Below are 23,683 nucleotides of genomic sequence, written 5' to 3' on the forward strand. Positions count from 1 at the left end.
AGGGAAGACACCAAAATATGCATCGTTAAAGAATAAAATAATTAAATCATGTTATAGTGATAACAATTCTGACATTAATTATTAGGATTGTTGAGTCTTTTAGTATGTTTTTAGATGGTCCCTGTTTGTATGATGTGCTTTGTTATTCAGGCAAGAATATATAAGAAAAGTGACAGTTTTATTTCAAGATGGAAAAATAATACTTGATCTATGAAGTATAATAGAAAAATATAACTCAAAGTGCAAAAATATTTGTGCAACTTCTTGTCAACAAGTCGCTTGGGGTTATATACTTTTTTTTTCTTCGTGAGGCATTTTGCATGTAGGTTAGAATATTATAGAGTTCTGACTGAACATGATGTTGAAACCAGAGTATCTACTCTCATGCTGTGTCTTGTTTGCAACACTGTGTCAACACTTCAGACTCATGGGTCTGATAACAATCTATGAGACGAAACAGGTTCGTCTGGGCACAAAGATGGATCAGATATCAAGTAGAGTGTATTAGAGTGTTGAACTCACTGATCTCTTTTTTCTAGGACAAAGATAATGTACTTGTGATAGAAATGATAGCCTCTGACCAGTGATTGAAAGAGAAAGATCACCTACCGCCACCATCTTAGTTGGATTTATGTTCCACACTCTGAGAACAGTCCTTACCTGAGCAGTGTCGCTCCTTCGCTTGGGCAGGAGGCGAGAGATGGCGTGGAGTATATGCAAGAGGCTTGGAGAGCAGGTGCTGTTTTCCATATTTACTCTGGTTTGTGTGTGTTGGTTATAAAACCTTTTAAACTGTTGTGTCATATATGTATAAATAATTTTGTCATTGCCATGCCATTTGAAATTTTAACTCATGGTAAAATAGGAAAAAAAAATCAACCGGGTAATTTAGCTCAAATCTAGGTTCAGGATGTCTTTCTAGGAGGAAGATAATGGTCACTTCTCCGAAGTTTGTGCTGCATTTATACCTGTAAAGGGAGAGCTCAAACTTTATTGACATTAGGTTTGTTTTTCACTTGCCTATAGTCATTTTTATTTCTTCAAATATTTCAATTTAATATTGCAAACAACTTCACAACATACAAAATGAATTATATTAATTCAGAACATATGTGAATGAAATATATATATATATATATATATATATATATATATATATATATATATATATATATAATTTTTATAGTATTTTCTGTTTCATCTTTCATTTCGTGGGGATAAAAAAATAAACAGCAAAGCTTTGACAACAGCACCTTGACATAGTATGTAATTCCAACATAACCTTGAGAAGTTTAGAATAGGAAACAGTTAAAGTACTTAGAGGAGGATGTCCTGTCACTGCTGAGAATGTAAACAGAATCTTTTAGTTGGAATAGTGGTCTTGTTTTCTGAAAGTGAACAGGTTTCTTTTTTTTTTTTTTTTTTTTATTCACAATTGAAGCAGCATGCAAGTTTTTTCTTTTTCCCTTAAATATCTCTCCTCTCATCTGTTGAGTTCTTGGCAACGTAAAGAAAACCACAACGTCTTGCGGAATGTGATATAGTAATTTGAACTGGGAGCAAATGACTGATCAGATCTTTTTTTAATTGTTTACAAGGTCATGAATATGTTCAATAAATAGACTGTAGTATCACTTTACTGTATAAACTTCATCTTTTTTACATGCAGTCCATAAAATTCATCTGACGGAATAATTTACCCTGTTATGTATATATACAAATAGATATTTACTCTTTTTCTTTCTCTCTTGTTAGAACTCTCAATAAAATCTATACATTGTGTACACTATCTCCCCCTCTTAATGGTCAATGTGCATACACACGAAGTGTCTATCCGTATAAACCTCCAGCCGATCTTCCGTTTGCTATCCATGGTGAGGGCTCGCACGTACGATTGGGTTGTCCGGCATTGTGAGTTATAGTGCCGCTTGTCTATTCCTCGGCAGCCCTCCTTCGTGTAACCCAGTGGGTTGCATTTGGTCTCGTAAAAGTATTGCTTCAGCTGCCCGTTGGCCACCGGGACCTTCTCCAGCACGGTGACGGTCTGGCCGGACATGTCGATAGCCGTCTTTTTGTCCACGGCCGTCACCCACTGGCTAATACTGTCGCACACGCTGAGCTCGCCACGTCGCGCCGGGTCTGAGTGGCGCCGCACCCGCATCGACATGTTGGCGGCATCCAGGTAGTTTTTGTATTCCTCCAAGAGAAAGAGCAGCGGCGGCTCCAAAGGCACTTGGTTGCTGATCATCACACGCGATGCATACGTGTCGACGTCCTTTGACTCTGCCGGGGCCGTGGCTACGTTGCCGGGACCCCCCCCTCCCTGGCCCTGCGCTGCCTCACCCTCCACTTCCAGTAGCTCCTCGATCACCTGCTCGAACGTGTCCGTGAGCGAGGGCAGCGCTCCCCCACTCGGTGGAGTCCCGTGGCCCCGGGCGGCCCCCAGGTAGCCCTCGGCTCGGTGGCCCCCCACAACGCCCGGCACCTCTCTCATGGGCGCAGCTCTCATGCAACTGAAGTATGAAATAACCATAGTAAGGAACAGGATGGTCATCACTCTTCTGACCTGTTGGAACTGGAGATAGTGACAGATAGGGAAAGGTGTGTATAGTGTGGAGTGGTTCAGGGAGGAACATGAAGGGGAGTAAGAAAAAAAGGGGAGGGTTGGAGAAAAAGCAAAGATTTAAAATTTAAAACAATACTTCTATAAGAACAAGTACAAAACAAGCATGAAACACTTTGCACTGATGCCTAATCATTAGTGATGTTGCATTATTCTTCTGTTATCTTTGTCAATTAGATCTGTTTTTCCAAAGTGCTTGTTATCTCGTGTGCAGCCAGTAACCCTGGCTTCCCGATCCTCTCATGTAAGCTGGGATCAGAGTTGCAGACCTAAAACCAGATTCCCATTTCGTAGCAACCGACCCACAACATGCCAACTTGTTATTTCTTTGTTGCATTTTTAGTTCCTGGCAATCGAGGCCCAGGGGAGTGTTGGCACTACTGACGCATCACACCGGATCTGTCCCCACACACACACTCCACACACATGTACACACATAAACAGACACAGAGCTAAATACAGAGGCTCAGGAGTATCATTAGGAGGACATGAGAGGCTCTCACCCACTCCCTCTTCCCTGCACTTCCCTCCTGCCTCCCTTCTCACCCTCCTCTCCTGCTCTAGCATCCCATCAGACTAACGCAACCCTGACTGATGTTAAGTGCTGGTGAACATGTGTATTATTTATTACAAAAATAAGAGACTAATGTCACTCTTACGTTATGTACGAGAATGAGTTCAGATTCCATGTAAACAGATGGTTTAAGGACTACTTAAAAAAACTCCACTGCAATGCCTACATTCACCAGTACAGCTTCAAACAGTCTGCAAATGCTCTATTTCTAGCTTGCTTTACAAAACAAGCCTGAGGCACCATCAAAGAGTATGTTCCATGTAGAGGTCACCAGGTAAATTAAGAGACCGAGATTGAGGGAAAGAGGAAATTGTACTATAAGGGAAAAGAGACAATGCCATTCAGACTCCCATGCACTGATTCATTCATTCATGAAAACTACTCTATGCCCAATGGATGCATTTCGCACATCCGGGTCAAGACGTCTCCCAACAGTAAGATGCAGAGAAAGCCAGGACTGTCAATACAGCACGCCGCTAATCCTTCCATCTCTCTGTGCCTATCCCTCACTCTCTTACCTCTCTGATGCCCCTATGAGTCACAGCAATACATCATGTCCGTCGACATCCCAAAACTCGCCGCAACATTCACAAACAATAGCACAGGGAGCATCCAAAACACCAGCACAACAAGAAGACATTCCTCATCTGCTCTCCTTCTTGAGGAGGAGGAGGAGGAGGAGGATGGGCTGGGGGAGAGGGTGAGGGTGTGTGTGTGTGTGTAAGTAAGCGAGGGGGGGCTTTTTAAAAATAGCCAACGTCGCAGCACAGCTCGGCCAGCTCTCTGCATGGCGTCCTCCCGCTACCCTGAGCATCCTCCGGAAGAGGCATGGAGAGGATGCACTCATGGAGCGGAAAGAGACATGGCGGCACGCCCCTCTCTAAAAGGCATTTGTTTCATTCTTAATTGGCGTCTGGGGCCGTGGCTGCGATTTGCCAGCGCAGCGGTGACTGCCATGGAGACACGGCTGCTATAAATAGGAGAGCTGGGAGTCCCATGGTCTCGATTCAGAATATTGCAGCCTTCCCCTTAATTAGCGTCGATTCCCCTTGCTCTGTGACGTTTCACCTGTCGAGGTGTGTGCATGCATGTGCGTGCGTGTGTGAGAGGGAGTGTAAGCACATGCATTTGCATGTGGGTCTGGTAGTAGATACAGAGTTATGTCCCACGTAGTCAAAAACAAGCACTAAATAAAATATAAATAAATTAAAAACAGGCTGGGATTACAGCTTTGGAGTATGGATCAATCCTAATCGAATGAAGCACAGAGCAAAATGTGTGTATGTGCTGCTTCTGCAGGTATGAAAAGATACTTCAGCCCACCAGCTTTTCCAGTCATGGAAAAAAAAAACTTCTTACATTGTCAGCAATTACCTTCGCAGAAACTTCGGAGAGGATTTTAAAGTGCCGCCGAGGATTAGGACTTCATTGCGTCTTATGTCATACTTGCTCACTTCTTTGAAATACTTCCAAATGTGTTGCACCTTCAGGGACAGATGTATTTCTGGCAGCATCCTCTCTCTCTCTCTCTCTCTCTCTCTCTCTCTCTCTCTCTCTCTCTCTCTCTCTCTCTCTCTGAATGGCACTAATGTGGTTTTTATGTACACACTCGGCCACAGCCCAGCATCTGCCCCAGTTTCAGGTTGATCTCAATTACCAAACATCTGTTGTCCGTCTGATGAGGGATGTATTATATAAATTGCGAATGCTATCGAATGATAGATAATATAACACCATCATTGGCGGTGATAGTAAAACTTGATAAACCTGGCACAGCACTAGCTCACCTGCTTGGACCTGCTTTAAAAAGCGCATATGGTCCTGATAACTCACCGTGGAAACCGAAGATAGATACTGTAGCTGTATCAGCGCGATCTTTTGGCTCTGTATTAAAAGCCACATGCACGTTGAGTGTGTAGCTTGAAACGACAGTAACTGGAGACTGAATGCTTTGAATGTGGACGGCACTGCATCTTATAATCCACAACTCGTGAGCCAAGGGGTGGGGTCGGGTGGGGTGGGGGGGTGTTAGATATGATGTCGAGCGTCATTTCTCAGCATAACAACCCTGATGACGTCTCTTCCAGGTCTCTAAGGCGGACTGGGCTGGGAGGTGGAGGATGGAAAGGAGGAGTGTTGTGGAGGGTGGCGGTAAAGGGGGGGTGGGGTGGGGGTGGGGGGGCGCCACTCATCAGCATGCAATTGCTTGCCATTCCTCTGGGGTCCCCTCTCACCAGGAACAACAAACCAATTTTTTTTCTAACCCTGCTATTTCCTGTTTCCATCCGGCAAATCAATATGGATTATGCTCTCAATCACCTTCCTGTTAAAACGCAATCTAGGCGGTGAATCAGTTTATTGCTCAGGGACCGAGATGGCAATAAACGAGACCTTGTTCAAACCAGAAAGGGGGAAACCAAATTACCACCATGGACACATTGTTCTGCTTTAATATGTTTGATGTGTGTCTTTCCTTCTAAACTGCGTTGCGCACTGACAATATCAATATCCGGTCAATATAACGCAAACATGGTGTTTCATGATGTGTGCATGTACAGGAGGAGGGGGTAACGATCTGCAGAACCAGCTGTGATGCAAACAGAGGTGGGACTTTAGACGTTTGTTTATGTACCTCTTTGTGAACCCAGTTCTATCACCATGGAAGCCAGGTGCATTATATTCTTTTGAATATGCCACACACACCATTCCAACCAGCCAGGGCTCCTTCTATAGAAGTATCCCTCAAGCCTTAGGTAACCTTTGGATCCCTCTGTTTACAAAAGAAGTATGAATGTATAGTGATGACATGATATCTACACAGCTGTATTTGATAATGTATCCTCACACACACACACACACACACACCGGAGGGCTTAGAGGGAGCACTCTCAGACACTTTTCATTGCTAAATATGATTGATCTCTGCTCGCACATGAGTGGCAGCACTACTACTTGGGACGGAGGGGTGGTAGTGGTGGTGGTGGAGGGGGCAGGCAGGTGGTAAAGAGTAATGTGCACCTGCTCAATTGTTTAGACAGAGGCTGGTAGTACAGGGTGGTTTGCTTTGCACGCTCCTGGTTCCTCACAGCTCTATTTGCTTAAGTCTCCCTGCCATGCATGGATTATTTAAGAAATCCCCTCATGACAGGCAGTTTTGGGTAACATGAAAGTGTAGCGGGAATAACAGCTTTTCTTGTTATTATTTTCTTCATGTGCCATAGACAATTTTAAAAATCACGAAGTCTATAAAAAGCTTTAAAATAGAGAACAAGAAAGGATCCTAAGAAGGTATTTTTGAATTCAAAAGATAAGCTCCTAGTTCTATGTATTTTTTTAATTAAAGCAGATAAGATTTCCAGATAAGTAAATAATTAAAAAAGCTGTATAATCTGGCAGACTAATGTTTAAATTAGATGGAAACTCCAAGGGACTTCCACCAGGGGGCATTATTGCTTGAAAATGTTAAATGTCCTTACACCTCTCATTAGGCTTTATGTGCTAGAATTCAATGTTTATGGAAGAAATGGTTAATATAGTATTCTAAAATTATAACAATTTAAGCTATTTACTAGTATGCTTGGGTCCACTTTCCAATGAATATTTTACATATTTAATCTTGAGGTGTTTGATAGAAATGAAGCCAACTATTCCTAATCCAATGTATACAGTCCAGTTTGGGTAACGTTTTTTGCTATTGGTGGTATTTTGGTTGTATTTCAATAAATACCAGTATAAACTATGTTATCCCAATGTTGAAACCTCCGAACACTACCTAACCTATAGAGATGTTGTTTAGATGAAATTTTATGTCACTAGTTTCTACCAACCTCGCACTGATTTGGTGCTAAACAAACGATTGAGATGGCTCCTTTGCGTCGACTATGCTATGGCTGCAGGCCAGGCTAATGATTAATCTTTGGGAGGGATCAAACAGCAGCAAATGGCAGCATGCTTGTAAAAACTTTGGCTCTTTCTTGCTCCATGTTAGCGACTGTAGGAATAAGATCCTTTGAAGTACATCCTCAGGTAATTGTGGTTTCTTCTACAATGTAACACAGCTGTGCTGCCGACAAGCACAAGAACAAGACAGAGGATTTCGCTAAGGTCCTGCTACTATGACTGCTCATCTGTGACTGTTACGCTAGTTGTTCATTTAGTCAACGAGCTTTTATCCCGAAACGGTTGAAGAACAAAAATAAAACATCCTGCGTTAGAGACTGCAACAGTTATAGTGCATATAAACAATGTCTTTATAGCTCTACTTCATGAGAAAGCCAGGTTTGATAGCTGAATGAAGGCAGTTAGGAAATTTTAGGGTGTATAGTTATGTCATTTACATTCTTTAGCGTAAATGTCACAGAAACCTTTGAATTTAGTTTAGTCTGACTTTATTTGGTAGCGTAATTGCTTCCTTCTGAAGTTCTTAGGCTTCTTAGTTGGAGTCCTGCTGCCTCATGGAAAGTGGGGAACCAAACCAAATTAAACTTTAGTGTGGTAATGATTAATGTATAAGTTTCAGCTCTTCACGTAACAAGAGAAAGGACGAGCATTGGCAGGATCCGCCTTGGAAATATCATCCAAGATTGGCCAACTGTGATGCGCGTAGGTGTTGTTTTCATGTAAGCTAGGCAACTTTCTGGTTTAGCTACTGAAAACAAGTTCAACTCTGTGCTCATAGAAACATTACCACTTCCAAGTCTGACTAGAAGTGTGTAAACTTTTGATCCAACACAATTAGAAGAACTACATGTTTTGCTTGGGCAGGTACAATTAGCAACACAATCTAACAGTTTAAAATGCAGCTCAGGAGTTTACTTCGTTTATACGCTAGGTGGCGCATTTGATTGCATGAAGCCTATTCTCTATACGAGGGGACATAGTGATAGTGTAACACACGCATGCAATTGATTCTACATATTAATACAAGCACAAGCACAAGATTCCATTTAATAAAAAGATCAGTTTCAATAAATAAAGTGGAAAAAGTCTCGTCTCAGATGAAGCAGACAAATCAGAGTTATTTAAGCACACATATGCATCCTAAAAAAAATCCTCAGTATATTTGTTTCTGCCAGTATAAAACAATGGTCTTTCCTTCTAGTCAACCAACCAATAATAAAACAGCTACTCAGAAAACTCACCATCAGGTCCAAGCTAATGAGAAATACTGACAGGCGGTTAAATAGTAACGCTCAAAAATCCCAGGAATATGAATCATTGCAATTCCCAGGAATGTCCAGTTATGATTATTCAACGCTAATTTCAGAGCTCAGTGCAATTCCAGTGATGTTCTGTTCTGTTCTGTAGCGCGCGCACAGAAAGTTGGATGTGAAACCTTTGAGAGTTGATGAGGATGTGGGGAAAAGCTAGACTGCCCTGTAAGCCTAACCCCAGAGCTCAAGTTTCCTATGAAAGTCTTATCCAGTGCACCAAACTCCACTTATACATTTAGTCTAGTACATTTCAAATGCACAACTGCATTCGTCTGTCTACGTCTCTTAAGCAGTGGAAAGACCACAACGACACGCAAAGTGCTTCCATTTAATATCAGAAACAGGAGAGGTCTAATTAAACTGAAATGATGTTTCAGGTGAGAACTGGGTTTGACTAGGGTTAACTTGTTTTTTGCTGTTTCCTTTAAAAAAAGTCTCCACAGACAATTCATTAATTAAAAAATGAACATAAATGTTTACTTGTGTTTTCTTAGTAATTAATGCATGACCAACAGCCTAGGGTTTTATTGCTCAAGCGCTCAAATATGTTGCTTGATTACTTTTTCACAAACTCAAACGAATGCATTCGGCAAGAAAAGAAAACCTACCTTTTTTTTACTGTCCAGTTCTAAAGGGAGACCATTCAACGGGACAGTGTCATCTGGGATGTTTTTTAAGGATCAAAAAAAAAAAAAAAAAAAGTCCCCCGTGCGCGCGCGCAATCCCCTGTTTTCCCACCAAGCTTTAATTCCTCGCGCTGTTTTTTTTGTTTTTTGTTTTTTGTTTTTTTTGTTTTGTTTTTTGCCAAGCAGCAGCGCCGAGTTGTCGTCAGTCTGTTCAGCTTTGGAGCAGATAGATTAAATTATTGATGGCGGAAATCGCACGGGCGAGGTAATGCACTCCCATGACTGAGCGGATCCTTCGCAGGTCGGTTCAAGCGCTCTGGACGGCATGCTCGTTATACACACATACACACACACGCACGCACGCACACACGCGCGCGCGCGCACACACACACACACACACGGGGCTGGATTAATGCGCACCGCGAGAGCTCCAGAGCTTGAAATGACGGCTTCATTCCGGCAACTCTGATACCTCGCTGCACGGTGACGTAGACACACGTGACTCGAGTGAGTCGTGCAAGCTTAATAAACCGAAAGTGACGTGGTGCTACATCCTAAACCGCACACTACAGTGGGAAATTGTACTGGATCTATACTACTGGATGTATACTACAGTCTTAAGGCGTACACGATCATGTAGATATGAATCGCAGTCATGTTTTTACACGTATGGGATTCATGCGTTATTTCTGGGCGGCGCGCGCGCACCCCGTTTTTATTCCACTAATTATTTGCTGCATGCTTTTCTAAATACCGTATCGTGCACATCAAGAACAAATTCTCCACAGAGTTTTTTTTCGACTTTGTAATCTCTATGGATGTTGTTGCTGAAAAAAAGCTCAGGGGGCTTCATTCATTGCTTGGGTTGCCATTGTTTTCTAGTGGACCCAGGATGGGCTCAAATGAAACACCTTCATGTGAAAGGACCATAGATTGTACCGTGAAAATGGATAGTTGCTTTTGTGATTCTAAAAAAAAAAAAAAAACAGCTTCAAAGTGAAGCGGTTCCTCCTGCTTTCCACCACATCAAGGTCCTATTCTTGTCTGGAGATCTCCTGTGGCTGATATCTTAATCTATTGTCAGTTGTCTATTGAGCACCTTTGTAACCTGCAAGAAGAGCTTGTCTGCCAGATGCTGGCCCAATGGTTTAAAAACACACAAAACATATATTTCATAGTCAGCCATGTTAAATAAATAGAAACGGACTAGAATGATTAATAACAAATTCTCATATATTTCAAAGTAGTCAAGGAATGGTCATATCTTAACCTCTTAAACACCCAAGTCCTCATGCTCAGAGCTCTAACAGTACAACTTGAAGGGGTTAAACGACTTTTTGGTATTTTGTAAATGTTAGTATTAATTACTCTATTTAATAACTCCATGTTTAAGAGTCCTTTTCTGTTTGCTTGTGATTTTTTCGTTGAAGCTGTTGGACTAGTGTGAGATTTATATCGGTGTGATGAGATCGCAGTGTGTTGGTTGCAATTATTCTCTGTCTGAGGTAATGAGGTTGAGGGGTTCAGATGTAGCTGGTCCCAGCATGGGAGAGGATGCTAACACCTGCTCTAACACACACACACACACACACACACACACACACACACACACACACACACACACACACACACACACACACACACACACACACGCACACACAAACACAAGCAAACTCATTTCTCATTCACAATCACACAGCAAATATGCTCAAATACATTCACACAAACTCTTATGCATGTACGCTATCACCTTCTCCCAGTTGCACACACTCATGCTTCCACCCTCCTTCAAATCTCTGTAGGCATAAGCCAAGTTGAATATAGCTGCTACCCATAGGATCACAGGAGGAGACGGTAAACTGTGGGTGACAAAGAGTTGCATCAGCAATTGCTGAGCGACGTGACTCCAAGAGAAGGAAAAAAAGTAACCTCGAACTTCACATATACAACACACACACCTACACACACACCTCCCATCTTTTACAGACACGGTGTGCCAAGACTGCTCCAGCCAGGTAATTCATAAATAAATCACTCTGCTTCTCATTAGGTGCACAAAAACCATAGGTCTCATGCAAAACTGCAAATACAGCACAATGCCAGCTGCACAGAGGCATGACTCAAAGAAGTTTCTTATGATACTAAAGAAAAATGATTATCAGAACACATATGATAGTTTAGTGTTTAGTGTCCAAACATTTTTATCATATAGATGTTTCATGTAACAATATATGCTAAGATAGCAAACTAAAGTTCATCTAAGTAAACTTATGTAGACATAATAATCCAGTTTTCAGGCATAAAAACATCACTTGGATTCTCCATCATCATGATGCTTGTCCCAATGTTGTCTTCTGAAGAAATGTGTTTGGCAGGAGAGTGAGATGAGGACCACGTTGAATGTTGAGAGAGTCGGAGCGGCGTCAGAAGCGATGGCCGTGTCTCTATCCAATAGGTCGGGTCGCTAATGACGTCACCTCAGCTTTCTCAAAATCTCTTTTTCTCTGTCGTTCCTCTGCAGGACTTCCTCAGGAATCCAGACTTTCCCAGCACGATCCTCCAGGGAGGTGAGGCACTTCCTTGTCAAAATACCTTTGGTGCCCTAAAGGTCATGAGCAACAACCTATGAATCAACTCTCTAACATAAAATTATGGTTTGGAATGGAATGTGTCTTTTATGGTTCAAGGAGCAGGTAACGGAAACGTGAGCAGTGACAAAAAATGGCATCAAATACATGAACAGAATGTTGTGTTTATCAGATGCTAGCAGAGATTATACAAATGTAAGATTTCCAGTTCTATTACATTTATTTTTTAGAATTTTTTTTAGCTCACTGAAATGCAATCACATTATGGTGTTACAATTTTCAATAGAGATAAATGAACCTTTAAGCATAGACTAAACATGGACTTTTTTTTAGCATAAACAAAGATGGAAAATTTTAAATAGCTGAACAGGAACATCATTCAACATATCCATTCTCTTTTGATGGACAGCTTGCGCTAAATGTGTTGCGTACATGCTTATTACAGAGAATTACATTTTTACTTTGTCACACCACAGAAATCAATGAGTCGGCCAATGACGCTCTATCCCCATCCTATGACCTGCCTGATTCTGGGTGCCTCAGAGAATGGTATGTCGGTAGATGGTGGGAAGAAGGGGGCGTGACTCACTCAACCCCACCCTCTACCATGTCTCATCTTGCTCTGTACTGAAAGATTTCAGGGTCTCAATCAGCAAAAACAGCAAAGCGGAGCGATAGGCTGTGTCATAATCTAATGTAAACTGATTAAAAACCTGAGCATCAACTCACAAACATCCTAAAGTTTTTTTATTGTAAAATATACTTATATTGCTTTTAATTAATCCCTCATGGCATACATTGCCTCTCCTGGTAATCGATCCACAAGACTACCACAAGCCTTCTGCACCATCCCGTCCTTCCTTACCAGCTGGTAATTTAGCAATTCCAAACATGGCCCCTATACCCCTCTGCACCTGTGGCATGCACGTAGGTAATTTTACATATTAATTAGACATCGTTTAATTTCAAATTATTGGCATTGCTTGTATTAGGAATTCCAAAGAAAAACCTTCAAACAGAGAACATAAAATCCTCCTATTCTAGTCAGCCACGGGCTATCTAAATGAGTCGTGTTAAGTGCACTAAAAATATTCTGAAAAATAGCCAAGGAGGCTGCCTTTGCAACAATTCTGTTAGACCCATGCCAACTCAAAAGCACAAACATCCCACCATCCTACCTACTATTTCAATCTTACACATACACACACACAAAGTTCGGTTGCCAACAACATAAAGGTACAACACAGGCAAGCATGCAAAAGGCATCTTGCGTACATACCCGAGCAGTGACGTTGGCGAATAGTTAGTTAGAGGATTCCGTAGTGCAGCCCCAGTTGCCAGGCACCGGCACTAGTGCTGCTCTCCAGCTCTCCAATATTGCAGAGAGAGAATCACTTCATTTTATACCAACGATTAGAACACAGGTGGGTGGGAAAAACTAGAAAAGCCAAACATGCAGGGAATAGGCCCATCTCCAATATTAATGTTTTGTGGAGGTCAATGCTAGAATATCTCTCTCTCTCTCTCTCTCTCTCTCTCTCTCTCTCTCTCTCTCTCTCTCACACACACACACACACACACACACACACACACACACACACACACACACACACACACACACACACATGTATAATTACACTAAAAACCTTGCACCCCCCATGCATCTTTACACAACATTTCTCAATGTACAACTGCACCAAATAAAACATATTGCTTACATAGTGCAGTTAAATAATGATATAACGAGGTCCAAAGGAAACAATAAGCTGCACCAATCAGATTCACCCACACAATCTCCATCTCTATTGCTATCTATCAGAGCTGAGCTGCACGCCTCTGTGACAGATGAAGGGGGAAAAAAACGTCATCGGTGCAGCCTTTACCTTTTTCTAACACATTTAGCTGTAGACATGTCTAAATCACTCTGCTATATTAAGTTGTCAGCTGGGCTGCGTCAAATGCTAAAAATACATTTCTTCCGCCCCTTCAAGATGTTGGCTGAATAATTGATTGGATTATTTTGTGTCAATAAAAAAGGTACAGCTTGTATTTAAAAAAACAACAACTGTCCACTACTACGGAAACTATTATTATTATTATTATTATTATTATTATTATTATTATTATTATTATTATTATTAATAATTCTTATAATAATAATAATTCTTATAATAATAATAATAATAATAATAATAATAATAATAATAATAATAATAATAATAATAATAATAATAAACGCATTTTATTTTGTACATTTTTTTTTATTTTGATTGCTGAGCCCATAATTTCCTGAGGAATTCAACATAATCTCCTGAGCAATTTTTTTTCTGCGCCAGAACAAATCCACGCATCTATTTATTATATCATTCAAAATAACCTGATTATCGGATATACGCTACAGTTTCGCAATTTAAAAAAAAACGTATATGACTAGATTGTGGCTATATTTATATATTTATATGTTATAAAAATAAGCAAAAGAGACCGGAGAAGATCAATATATTGAAACCTGGCTTTTGTGGAATGAAACCTACCATTGTTTAGATTTGTTTTAGACGCGCGCCCGCCCTAACTCTGCAGCTCAGAGTGCGGAGAGAGCGAGAGAAAGAGAGAGGGAGAGGGAGATTCTCGTTCAGATGACACAACCCCATTTATGGACTGGTCCGATGACGTACATTGCAGAAAGTTCTATTAAAAAAAAAAAAAAAGCCTTTCGTACATACAAAGTGTGTCGTGCCCACCACCCCCACCCCCTTGCCCACACCCATACCCACACCATAAGCCTACATCTCTCTCTCTCTCTCTCTCTCTCTCTCTCTCTCTCTCTCTCTCTCTCACACACACACACACACACACACACACCCCCCCCCAAAAAACCCAAAAAATTAAAAAAAAAAAAAAAAACAGCAAAAAAAAAAAAAAAAATCCTCACAAAAGGATGAGAAAACATCTCCGAACAGAAAAGAAATATATTTCATCATAAGCACAAACCCCCCACACACAACCAACGCGCACACAAGCCAATTCAAGGGCACGTTTTTTCAACCCTAAAAATAAACATTTTATATGCAAGCTGAACATCGTTTCGTTATAGCATGCCAGGAGCAAACGATCTATCCACATATTTGCAATGCTATCAAATTTCTTCTCATTTTCTGGAGTAATAATGCAATGCACAATAGTAACGCTTTAACTGACAATAGAATAAACATTAAGCATTAAACATTAAACACGATTAATTCCTATTATTACAAATTCTGTTCAGTGGTCTGACCTGTTCACCAAACACTGCCTAAATATCCATAAGTGCACATATTAAATGGTTGCAATTAAACGCTATCACATTGTACCTTGTAATTATACAAACACACGAGGAAGCACACAAATATTTTAATGAAGAAAATTACCCGAATTTACCAGAGATGCAACGCGAAAGAGGCTCGTGAGCCCCGGACAAACGGTTGGGGGGAAACGATCATAAAGAACTAAAAGGCAGATGAAATAGATATAATAAGACATGTTCCGCATGATGGCCTCTTGATTAAAGCTGGAGAAGCTGGAGATATCTCTGGCTTTTCTGCCTGAATGTCAATGCCATTAAAGCCGCTATGCCCTTAAAGCACAGGTTACATCCATAACCGCCCACTACCGTCCTGAATAACATGTCAAAATAATAGGTACCTACTGTTCTGACATGCTAGTTAGGAAGGTTGTATGCAGTTTTTAGGTGAAGCCATGAGTCTTGCATGGAGCAGAAGCGGATACAAGGAAAAGCGGAAGAAAGAAAAGGATAAGGAGCGCCGCTCGTATCCATCGTCTCTCCCTCTCTCCCTCTCCCTCTCCCTCTCTCTCTGTAACCGAGACAAATTATTTAAACTTATTCGGCATCAAAAGTCACCAAACCAGGAGCGAGGTTTTCCTTTTTAAAAACGCTGACCATTCGCTTTCTCTCTTTGCCCATCTCTCTCTCTTTCCGCTTTCTTTCCGCCGCTCGCTTGAAGCCCCTGTCTCAGCCATTTCCCCTTATCGGGCAAATCTTATCGGCGCCTCCATCTACCGAGCCGTGACAAACGGCGGTGTGTGACCACGCCTATCCCAATTCCTATTCCGTTTATATGGAAAATAAATATGCGACCTTTAAAAAACCCTTACGACGGGCGATTATGGTTTTGTCTGTTGACCTCAACAGTTTAAACGGAAGTTATTTGTTTTGTTTTGTTTTGTTATGTTTCCCCCCCAGTGATTGTACGGATGTGCGCGGAAGCCAGAAAGGAGCAGGTGATGCTGGGATGAGGGCTGGAAATCCAGGCATGAATGAAACGGAGGAGCGCGCATGTAGTAAAAAAAAACACTCACTGTAGAAACATAACCAAGAGGACGTAGTGCGAGGACACACTTACCAACACAGATTACACAGATATCCATGACTGCACCAGCACTTAGGAACGATGCAAAGGGTTAACGATCTAGCTACGCAAATGAAACCATATTTAGACTGGTCGATAATCACAAGGCGAATCCAGCAAAAGGATAGACAGACAGACAGTCAGACAGACATATAGACGGACGGACGGACGGATAGATAGATAGATAGATAGATAGATAGATAGATAGATAGATAGATAGATAGATAGATAGATAGATATTTTAAATGAGACACGCATTATTACCCAGCCAGCACCAACAAAATGCAAGTAAGCATGTCACAATTCATTCACTGATTTTCCGCATATACTGTACGATTATGGTGAGATTTGCATACGCACAACAACAAAAAAGAAAAAGAACGAAAAAAAATGCAAAAAAGATAGACAAAAATAGAAAGCTAATTTCTTGCATAAGGTAAACAATGCACACATTTACCTGTTTTTCGGGTTATTCAACAAATAAATGTATAATTGATTGCATTTTATAAAAAGCGTATCACATCTTCATGAATGACTCATAAGAACCTCCTGCTAAACTGGAGCAACTTTTTTAATCACTACAATCTACATGTTACAGCTGCTGCACAATAAAAAGAAAAAAGAAAACAAACACAATGGTTGGTCTTTTAGCAAAGTCAAAGAAGTGAGGTATATATATAGATATCTTAAGATATTTTTATACCATTTCCTTCACAAGTCGCTGTCCTCTCTGTACAGACTCCCCCACATCAAGCATCATCCCTAACCTTATTCCCAACAGCGTGACGGAACCTTTCATAACCACAAACCAAACTTCAAATATGGGAAAAGCCATATCATATTTCCGTGCTGATGAAATGACAAGCCCCCGCAAACATGCTTCTAGCTACGGTGGATCAAAACGGAAACGCTTCTTACCTGTTTAAGAGCCGACAACCACTATCAGTGGTTAGATCTCCACGACCAACACTCGCATCTCCCAAAGTTAACGCTACGCACCAAGTGGAGCTGGAGGAAGAAGCAGCAGCGCAAAGACTTCAACTTTAACACCGAAAGAAAAGCGTCCACCAACTCCAAGCAAAGCAAAGCAAGCAGCTCTCTACTGACTCTCTCTCTCTCTCTCTCTCTCTCTCTCTCTCTCTCTCTCTCTCTCTCTCTCTCTCTCTCTCTCTCTTCGTTTTATTCTCGTTCACAGGGGCTTCCTAGAAAAGAGTGTGCTTCCTGTTTTTTTTTTTTAAACAGGACCAACGTGAAACAGCTCCCTAGCTTTTGTCAGAAGGATTTGCAAAGCTCAATAGGCGACGTCCAGTCCTGTGTTAAAAGTTAAAAGTCCGTTTAGCGACTCCGGTGCCTCTGTCCAAAGTGCTGAAATCGTTGCAAAGCTATAAGGTTACACTGAGGCAAAAAAAAAATCTATACTTTCTTTAAATGTCACTTGATATGGCTTTACTCTATTGCTTCCCCACGCCTCGTCACGTGAATATATATCCTTGCCAAGCCCGTCCTGTAAATATTTGATCACATGCTGGCGGGATGTTTTCTTATACAAAAGAAGCACTTATTTCAAAAGGCCACTTGTCTTTCCACTAACAGGAGTCCCCAAATCCCACTGTAACAGGTCCCGTTCAGTAACGCGCTTTGATGCGCAGCACCGCTCATGTCCTGCAGGGCACATCGACATGTCTACACATGTTGCTTTTACACTGACATCGAAAAGAGAAAAAAGGCACATTTAGTACAAAATGGAAAGACAAAAACCCCAAACACCGACAGTAAACAAAGCAGACAGTTTGGCACACTACCAAAAGATGAAAAATACCCATTAAAGTGGTTATTTAATCAAATCCTTTGTATACCTCTTAACATTTCAGGCTCCGATTTTTTTATAGACCAGAGCAAAGTTACATTGTTGGCTATACTATACCCAGCCATTAGCCTTTACTACTGGCGTCCATAAGCAGGAGACCACCCATCCAACTACTGTTCTATTTACCTACAAGCCCTTTTCTGCAAGCAATGTCAATTTCAGGGCACACTGCATCCCGCAAGCGTAGCTGATTCCTGTCTACTTACCATTTTCCCCCCAATGCTGTGCTGGAGATAGCAGTGTTTTAATATCCACACGCTCCAACAGATGCTGGTAGGTAATGTGTCTTGTTTGAAGTCATCATACGAGAACTTCTGCCGTGCTCAGTAAATCGCCCACCACTTGGGTGACTTATGAATCTAATAACCCTCTTTTGCAATATCCGCGTGCTTTAAACTCCCTGACACCTCAGCTGCTTTCTGTCGATAGGACAAACAAGTCAAAAAATAATAGAGAGAGGAAGACGCGATTGAATAACTCCCCAAAAACGGATATATTGGCTCTGTTTAATCGGTGAACGCGCTCAGGCGAACGCCTTAACGTGATTGAAAATCACGCACACACGGTGAAGTTTTGGCGCGCACGAGCGAAGCTGACCGGCAAAATCTCTCTCTCTCTCTCTCTCTCTCTCTCTCTCTCTCTCTCTCTCTCTCTCTCTCTCTCTCTCTCTCTCTCTCACACACACACACACACACACACACACTTTGATAGAGCAATTAAAACACTGACCGGAAAAGTTAAGATCCCGAGCGCAAGTGCTCCTTTTGATGTGACCCGCCGCCTCACTGCACGCCCTATATAGCGCGCGTCATAATGTCAACTTCACGCGCACTTTCCGACGTGTTCTGGATGAGATGGTCCTGAGTCAGGTAAGAGCAAAATATTTATCCAGCATCCAATAATACATTATCTTGCATCAAGCCAGAATAAAGTTTAGGGCGACTTGTTGCTGCATAAAACCTGAAGCTGAAAGATGATCAGAGCAAAACGTGTTTTAAGTGCATACTTACATCTGTGCACCACTGTCTGAACGCCTCCTTGTTTAAGCACTAGTGTGAGAACGGAGGTGAAGTCCGCGTCGATAGTCAAGTATGGTCGTAACTTGTGCAGAACGATATCTGTTTCCTCCGCTTCCTTTTTTTTGTGTCGTCAAGAGGAGTAACGGTTCATTTTGCAGCCGCGAACTCAGAGCGCAAACGTTGTGTGTTATCAGGAAAATTCCATCAGTCGCACGGTGTGCGTTCACACAGCTAATTGTTATGCAGTGACGAGGCGATATGCTTGCATGTGTCCTACAAATGTGCTAGGAAGTATCATGAGTAATAGGTGGTATTTACCCGAGATTGAACTTCAGCACAAGTTGGAAAAGATTTAAAACAGTATGTCAGAAATCTCACACGGTCACAGAAAGGAGTGTGTGAGCTACAGGTAATATACCACACACACACACACACACACACACACACACACACACACACACACACACACACACACACACACACACACACACACACACACACACACACACAAACACACACACACGTGTCAAGAAGGAAAAAACAGACATGCCTAAATAGAAAGCACCCAAAAACTTACATCGAATATCTGATGATAGATTCCCATGCTCATATATTCAACATATACACAAGAACCATAGTTAAAATAACTTATTTTTAAGTCCCCTTATATTATGCGTATTCATGCTTATTTATAACAAATATCAAGAATATTCACAGCAAAACAGCTTTTCTGTTTCCTCTCAGCCTTATTAGTACTTGGCTGTCAGGAGTGAACATGCACGTTATGTCAACTTCAGACAGCTTGAACCCTAACAAAGCCATGTAACTTACAATTTGATTATAAGACATGACACCACTTTATCGGTCCATTGCTCTTCTTCTCACACTTCACAAACACTTTTATGTGTTGTAACCTGAGACACTTAAGAGCCTAGCATGGGGTCAGTGGCAAAGGAGTGCCCCAGATTAACTTTGATCAGCATGTTCAAATGGTGGTGGGTGTAACGGAGAGACGTCCGTTTTTTAAGATGATGCAGATGGATGGTGGGGGAGGGCGTCACATTGGTCAAGTTCAGTAGGCTGCTCTGATGAACACTGCTAAATATCATATCATGCTACGACAATATTAATCATATCTTTTAAAACGTAGGCGGCCAGGGTTGGTCAGTAGACTCATATAATGCGAAGTCGAACACCTCCTTCACACTAAGTTGTACTCTTTTTCCTCTGTTTTTTTTTTTTGTTTTTTTTAATCATAGTGGCATTCACAGCATTGCTCTGGTCTTCTCTTGCTCTCTGTTCTGCTTTCTCTCCCACAGTTTTCACAGGCTCCGTGGCTGACTCACTCATGGCTCTGCATGCCACCCCTGCCCTCCCCCACACCTCTCGTGTACAGATAGTGCCTTCTGAATGCCAGTCATCTGGGATACTACCCGCTTCTGTCCTCTCCTAGTGGGTGCTGCCCCTGACCTGCTCTCATTGTGAATGCCAGAATGCTAATGATCTAAAGTAGATTGTTAGCACATGATTTTATTTTTTATCATTTATGCATGCCTCATGCAAGCACAGAAAGTGCTGGAACAATTGAAGGCATCATAGCCACTGGACAATTTTATTTTAGCAATTGAACAAAATATTATTGCTGTGTACCATGCTGAAGAAATCACTACCTATACTTCATTAATGCAACACAGCACTCAGTTTCAGGCCAAAGCTCCATAGTAACAGTCTTACATGATTCTGAGTTTGTTTACTTCTCTGGTTTCATTTCCTTGTGCCTCATTTAATAGTTTTTCATAGCATTTTATATGAAACAAAAATGGCTCCAATTAATTGATGAATGAATGAATGAATGAATGAATGAATGAATGAATTCATTCATTCATTCATTCATTCATTCATTCATTCATTCATTCATTCATTCATTCATTCATTCATTCATTCATCATTAGCAATCCTGGTCAGGCTCACAGAGGATCTGGATGGCTTGTGATTTGGTGGGAATGCAGCTTGGATGGGATGCCAATCCATCTCAGAGTACCTTATACATACATACAAATGTTTTTGAAAACTACTTAGGGTCCATCTAATGACATGGATAGATGGACCCTAAGAATCTGAGGTGGCAACAGTATCTTTTCCCAAACTTCTGCTCTCCTTTTCCACTGATGGCCGTGTTATCATTCAGATTTGAACTCACCAGTTAGCTAAGGTACTTTCCCATTGTGCCACTCTCATTCTCCTCATTATTTCATTCATATTCATTGATTAGTTAAAAAATATATAAAATATAATAGGAAAATTAATCAATGTTGGGTTTCTGCTAATTGGTTAATACAATATTTTACCTACAAGCCACTTGATTTGAAAGGATCAACACTTCCATCTTGCTTTGACAAATATACATAAAGTAAAGGGTTCATTAAAATATAAACAGTCTATGTTCAGGCCCAATCAGAACCATCCTTGGAAGGATACATCATTCCTGTCTTAGCTAAATGACTCTGTAACAAGAAGAAACTGAATACAAATCAGACAAACAATTCCTTCAAACTGCTACACTACAGTAAATATTGTATCTGTATTTATATAACGACTAATTTATATATTTTTAGAAATGGTTGCTTATAAGAAATTCATTGGCTTCTTTAATGTAGACTCGTTAACCTAAAGCACAAAGAGTTAATGAAACACAGCTTTCTTTTCCCACAGTTTCAGTGCTTCAAAGCCACATTATGGCTAAAGGAAATAAATAAATAAATAATCCACATAAAAGGCCAGTATTTGGATTTTGGGAATACTAATATATGTAATGCTGTTCTCAAAACAGAGGGGCACGGTGGCTTAGTGGTTAGCACGTTCGCCTCACACCTCCAGGGTTGGGGGTTCGATTCCCATCTTCGCATTGTGTGTGTGGAGTTTGCATGTTCTCCCCGTGTCACCAAGAGGAGGATGGTTTCCTTTTGATTCCTGTTTCTCTCAAGATTTCTTCCTTATGTCAGCTGAGGGAGTTTTTCCTCACATTGTCATCTCTGGTTGCTTTATTAGGGATCCAAATCCACTGACTGGATTTCTATAAAGCTGCCTATTGGTAAAAAGCACTATACAAATAACATTGAATTGAGAGTTAGGATTCCTAATTAAACATTACGGTTAAAGCTCTTTTACCACCAGAACTTATGTGTTAAATTTTGTAAGTGCATACATAGGTGAAGAAGTGAGTGTTCACTCAAGAGCAATAGTGAGAATCGTAGTGTTTTAAACTGATATATGGTGCGATATTACATTTAAAAGTGCTTGTAAACAACCTGAGCTCAGAGAACAGCATATGAATTCTAATGAAGTAATAAACTAAAGCTATGGCCGTTGTCTCCATTTCACACTCTGACCTTAACCATTTACAATGTTTCACACGTGTTGGCTTATGCAAATTATTACAATTTTACAATCATTTGTTTGTTTGTAATGTTTGTTTGTAAAATCTGCTAAATATACTACATGGGATGCTAGCTGAAACTATTATAACTTATGTAAACGTCCTGTTGATTTATTTACTGCTTGAAAAATGTAATTATTTATGTGATCAAGCTACATGTCAGATTTCCTAACATGGTTGACAACAATATGTGAATGATGCTGAAAAATGAAATGGTGTCTTGATGTAATGATAAACAATCAATACATTGTATTGGCTGATTGTCTAGTTAAAAATAATTTTCCCACTTTCCCTAACCTCGTATTTGTTCAGTCTGTATGGGAATAATTCTGTTAGTTTTAAAATAAAGGGCACTTGATAATAAACTTATAAGTAAGGAATAAAACACAAGAAATGCTGTTAAAGGAAGTTGATGATCTTCTAATAAAAGCAAATCCTGAAATGGTTTACCAAAGCAAATTGGCAGTAATTACTATTTTGTTTCTTTACTAATAGTTTACAAGACAAGTTCTTGTTACATTTACAGCATTTAGCAGACACCCTTATCCAGAGTGACACAATATTCTTTCAATTTATACAACTGAGCAATTGAGGGTTAAGGGTCTTGCATAGGGTCCAGCAGTGGCAGCTTGGTGGACCTGGGATTCAAACTCATGACCTTCCAATCAGTAGTCCAACACCTTAAACACTACCACATCCCTTTCTGACACATACCACATTTAATTTGATCAGATTATTGCTTTTGACAATGGACACTATTACACAGCAGCTTTAAATAATTAAACAAATTTAGAATATTCATTATAAATTATAAATTTATCTTTATGTCCTATCGTGTAAGCCAGAGGCAACAATAGCAAGGAAAAATTCCCTGATATGTTATAGCAGTTTTAAACAGTCACCAAACTGTCTTTTCTCTCTTTCTTCAAGTTACTACGAATGCTTGTCTTGTTACAGAGAAACCAGAACACACAATGTTCGGTCCTGAACAATGTTTCTACTGCAGAGAAACTGCTTTAAAATCAAACTGACACTGGAGACTCCTTTCATAAATAACTAAACCCAACTTGAAAGAAAACAACTATAGAGTTTAGTTTTCTTTGTTAAACAACAACAAATTTATAATTTCAAATCTGTTTATTAATTACCTTAGGTTATATAGCCAACCATCCAAGTTCCTGTGAAGCTGTTACTAAGTAGATTGAGGGCATTAATGTATACCTATGATTTGAATTACAGCCAATACTACTGACAGAGCTGCTCTTAAGGAAAATTATCTTCAACCACCTTCTCATTTAAAAGCTGTGGAAAAGGTTCAAGTTAAACGAACG

At 40.6% G+C, this 23,683-nt stretch overlaps 1 protein-coding gene across 10 annotated transcripts in view; it reads right to left on the reverse strand.

Moving 5' to 3' along the window:
• Positions 1–1,376: 1,376 nt before the first annotated feature.
• bdnf (brain-derived neurotrophic factor) overlaps positions 1,377–23,683 on the reverse strand; it is a 34,840-nt gene continuing 12,533 nt past the window's right edge. The window contains exons 1-2 of one of the 10 annotated variants that reach the window (XM_027137198.2): positions 18,908–19,168; positions 1,377–2,575 (exon numbers count right to left, since the gene is read on the reverse strand). In XM_027137198.2, the coding sequence (XP_026992999.1) occupies positions 1,787–2,554 (768 nt within the window). In that variant the 5' untranslated portion in view covers positions 2,555–2,575; positions 18,908–19,168 and the 3' untranslated portion in view covers positions 1,377–1,786. Of the gene's footprint in view, positions 2,576–3,715; positions 4,347–8,338; positions 8,969–9,018; positions 11,842–12,903; positions 13,049–15,031; positions 15,826–16,024; positions 16,167–16,948; positions 17,152–18,103; positions 18,243–18,907; positions 19,169–23,683 lie in introns of those variants that run through there. The other 9 variants (XM_027137188.2, XM_027137196.2, XM_027137194.2 and 6 more) reach the window with 9 other exon arrangements.

This window comes from Tachysurus fulvidraco, chromosome 1, assembly GCF_022655615.1.
Source record: "Tachysurus fulvidraco isolate hzauxx_2018 chromosome 1, HZAU_PFXX_2.0, whole genome shotgun sequence".
NCBI lineage: Eukaryota > Metazoa > Chordata > Actinopteri > Siluriformes > Bagridae > Tachysurus > Tachysurus fulvidraco.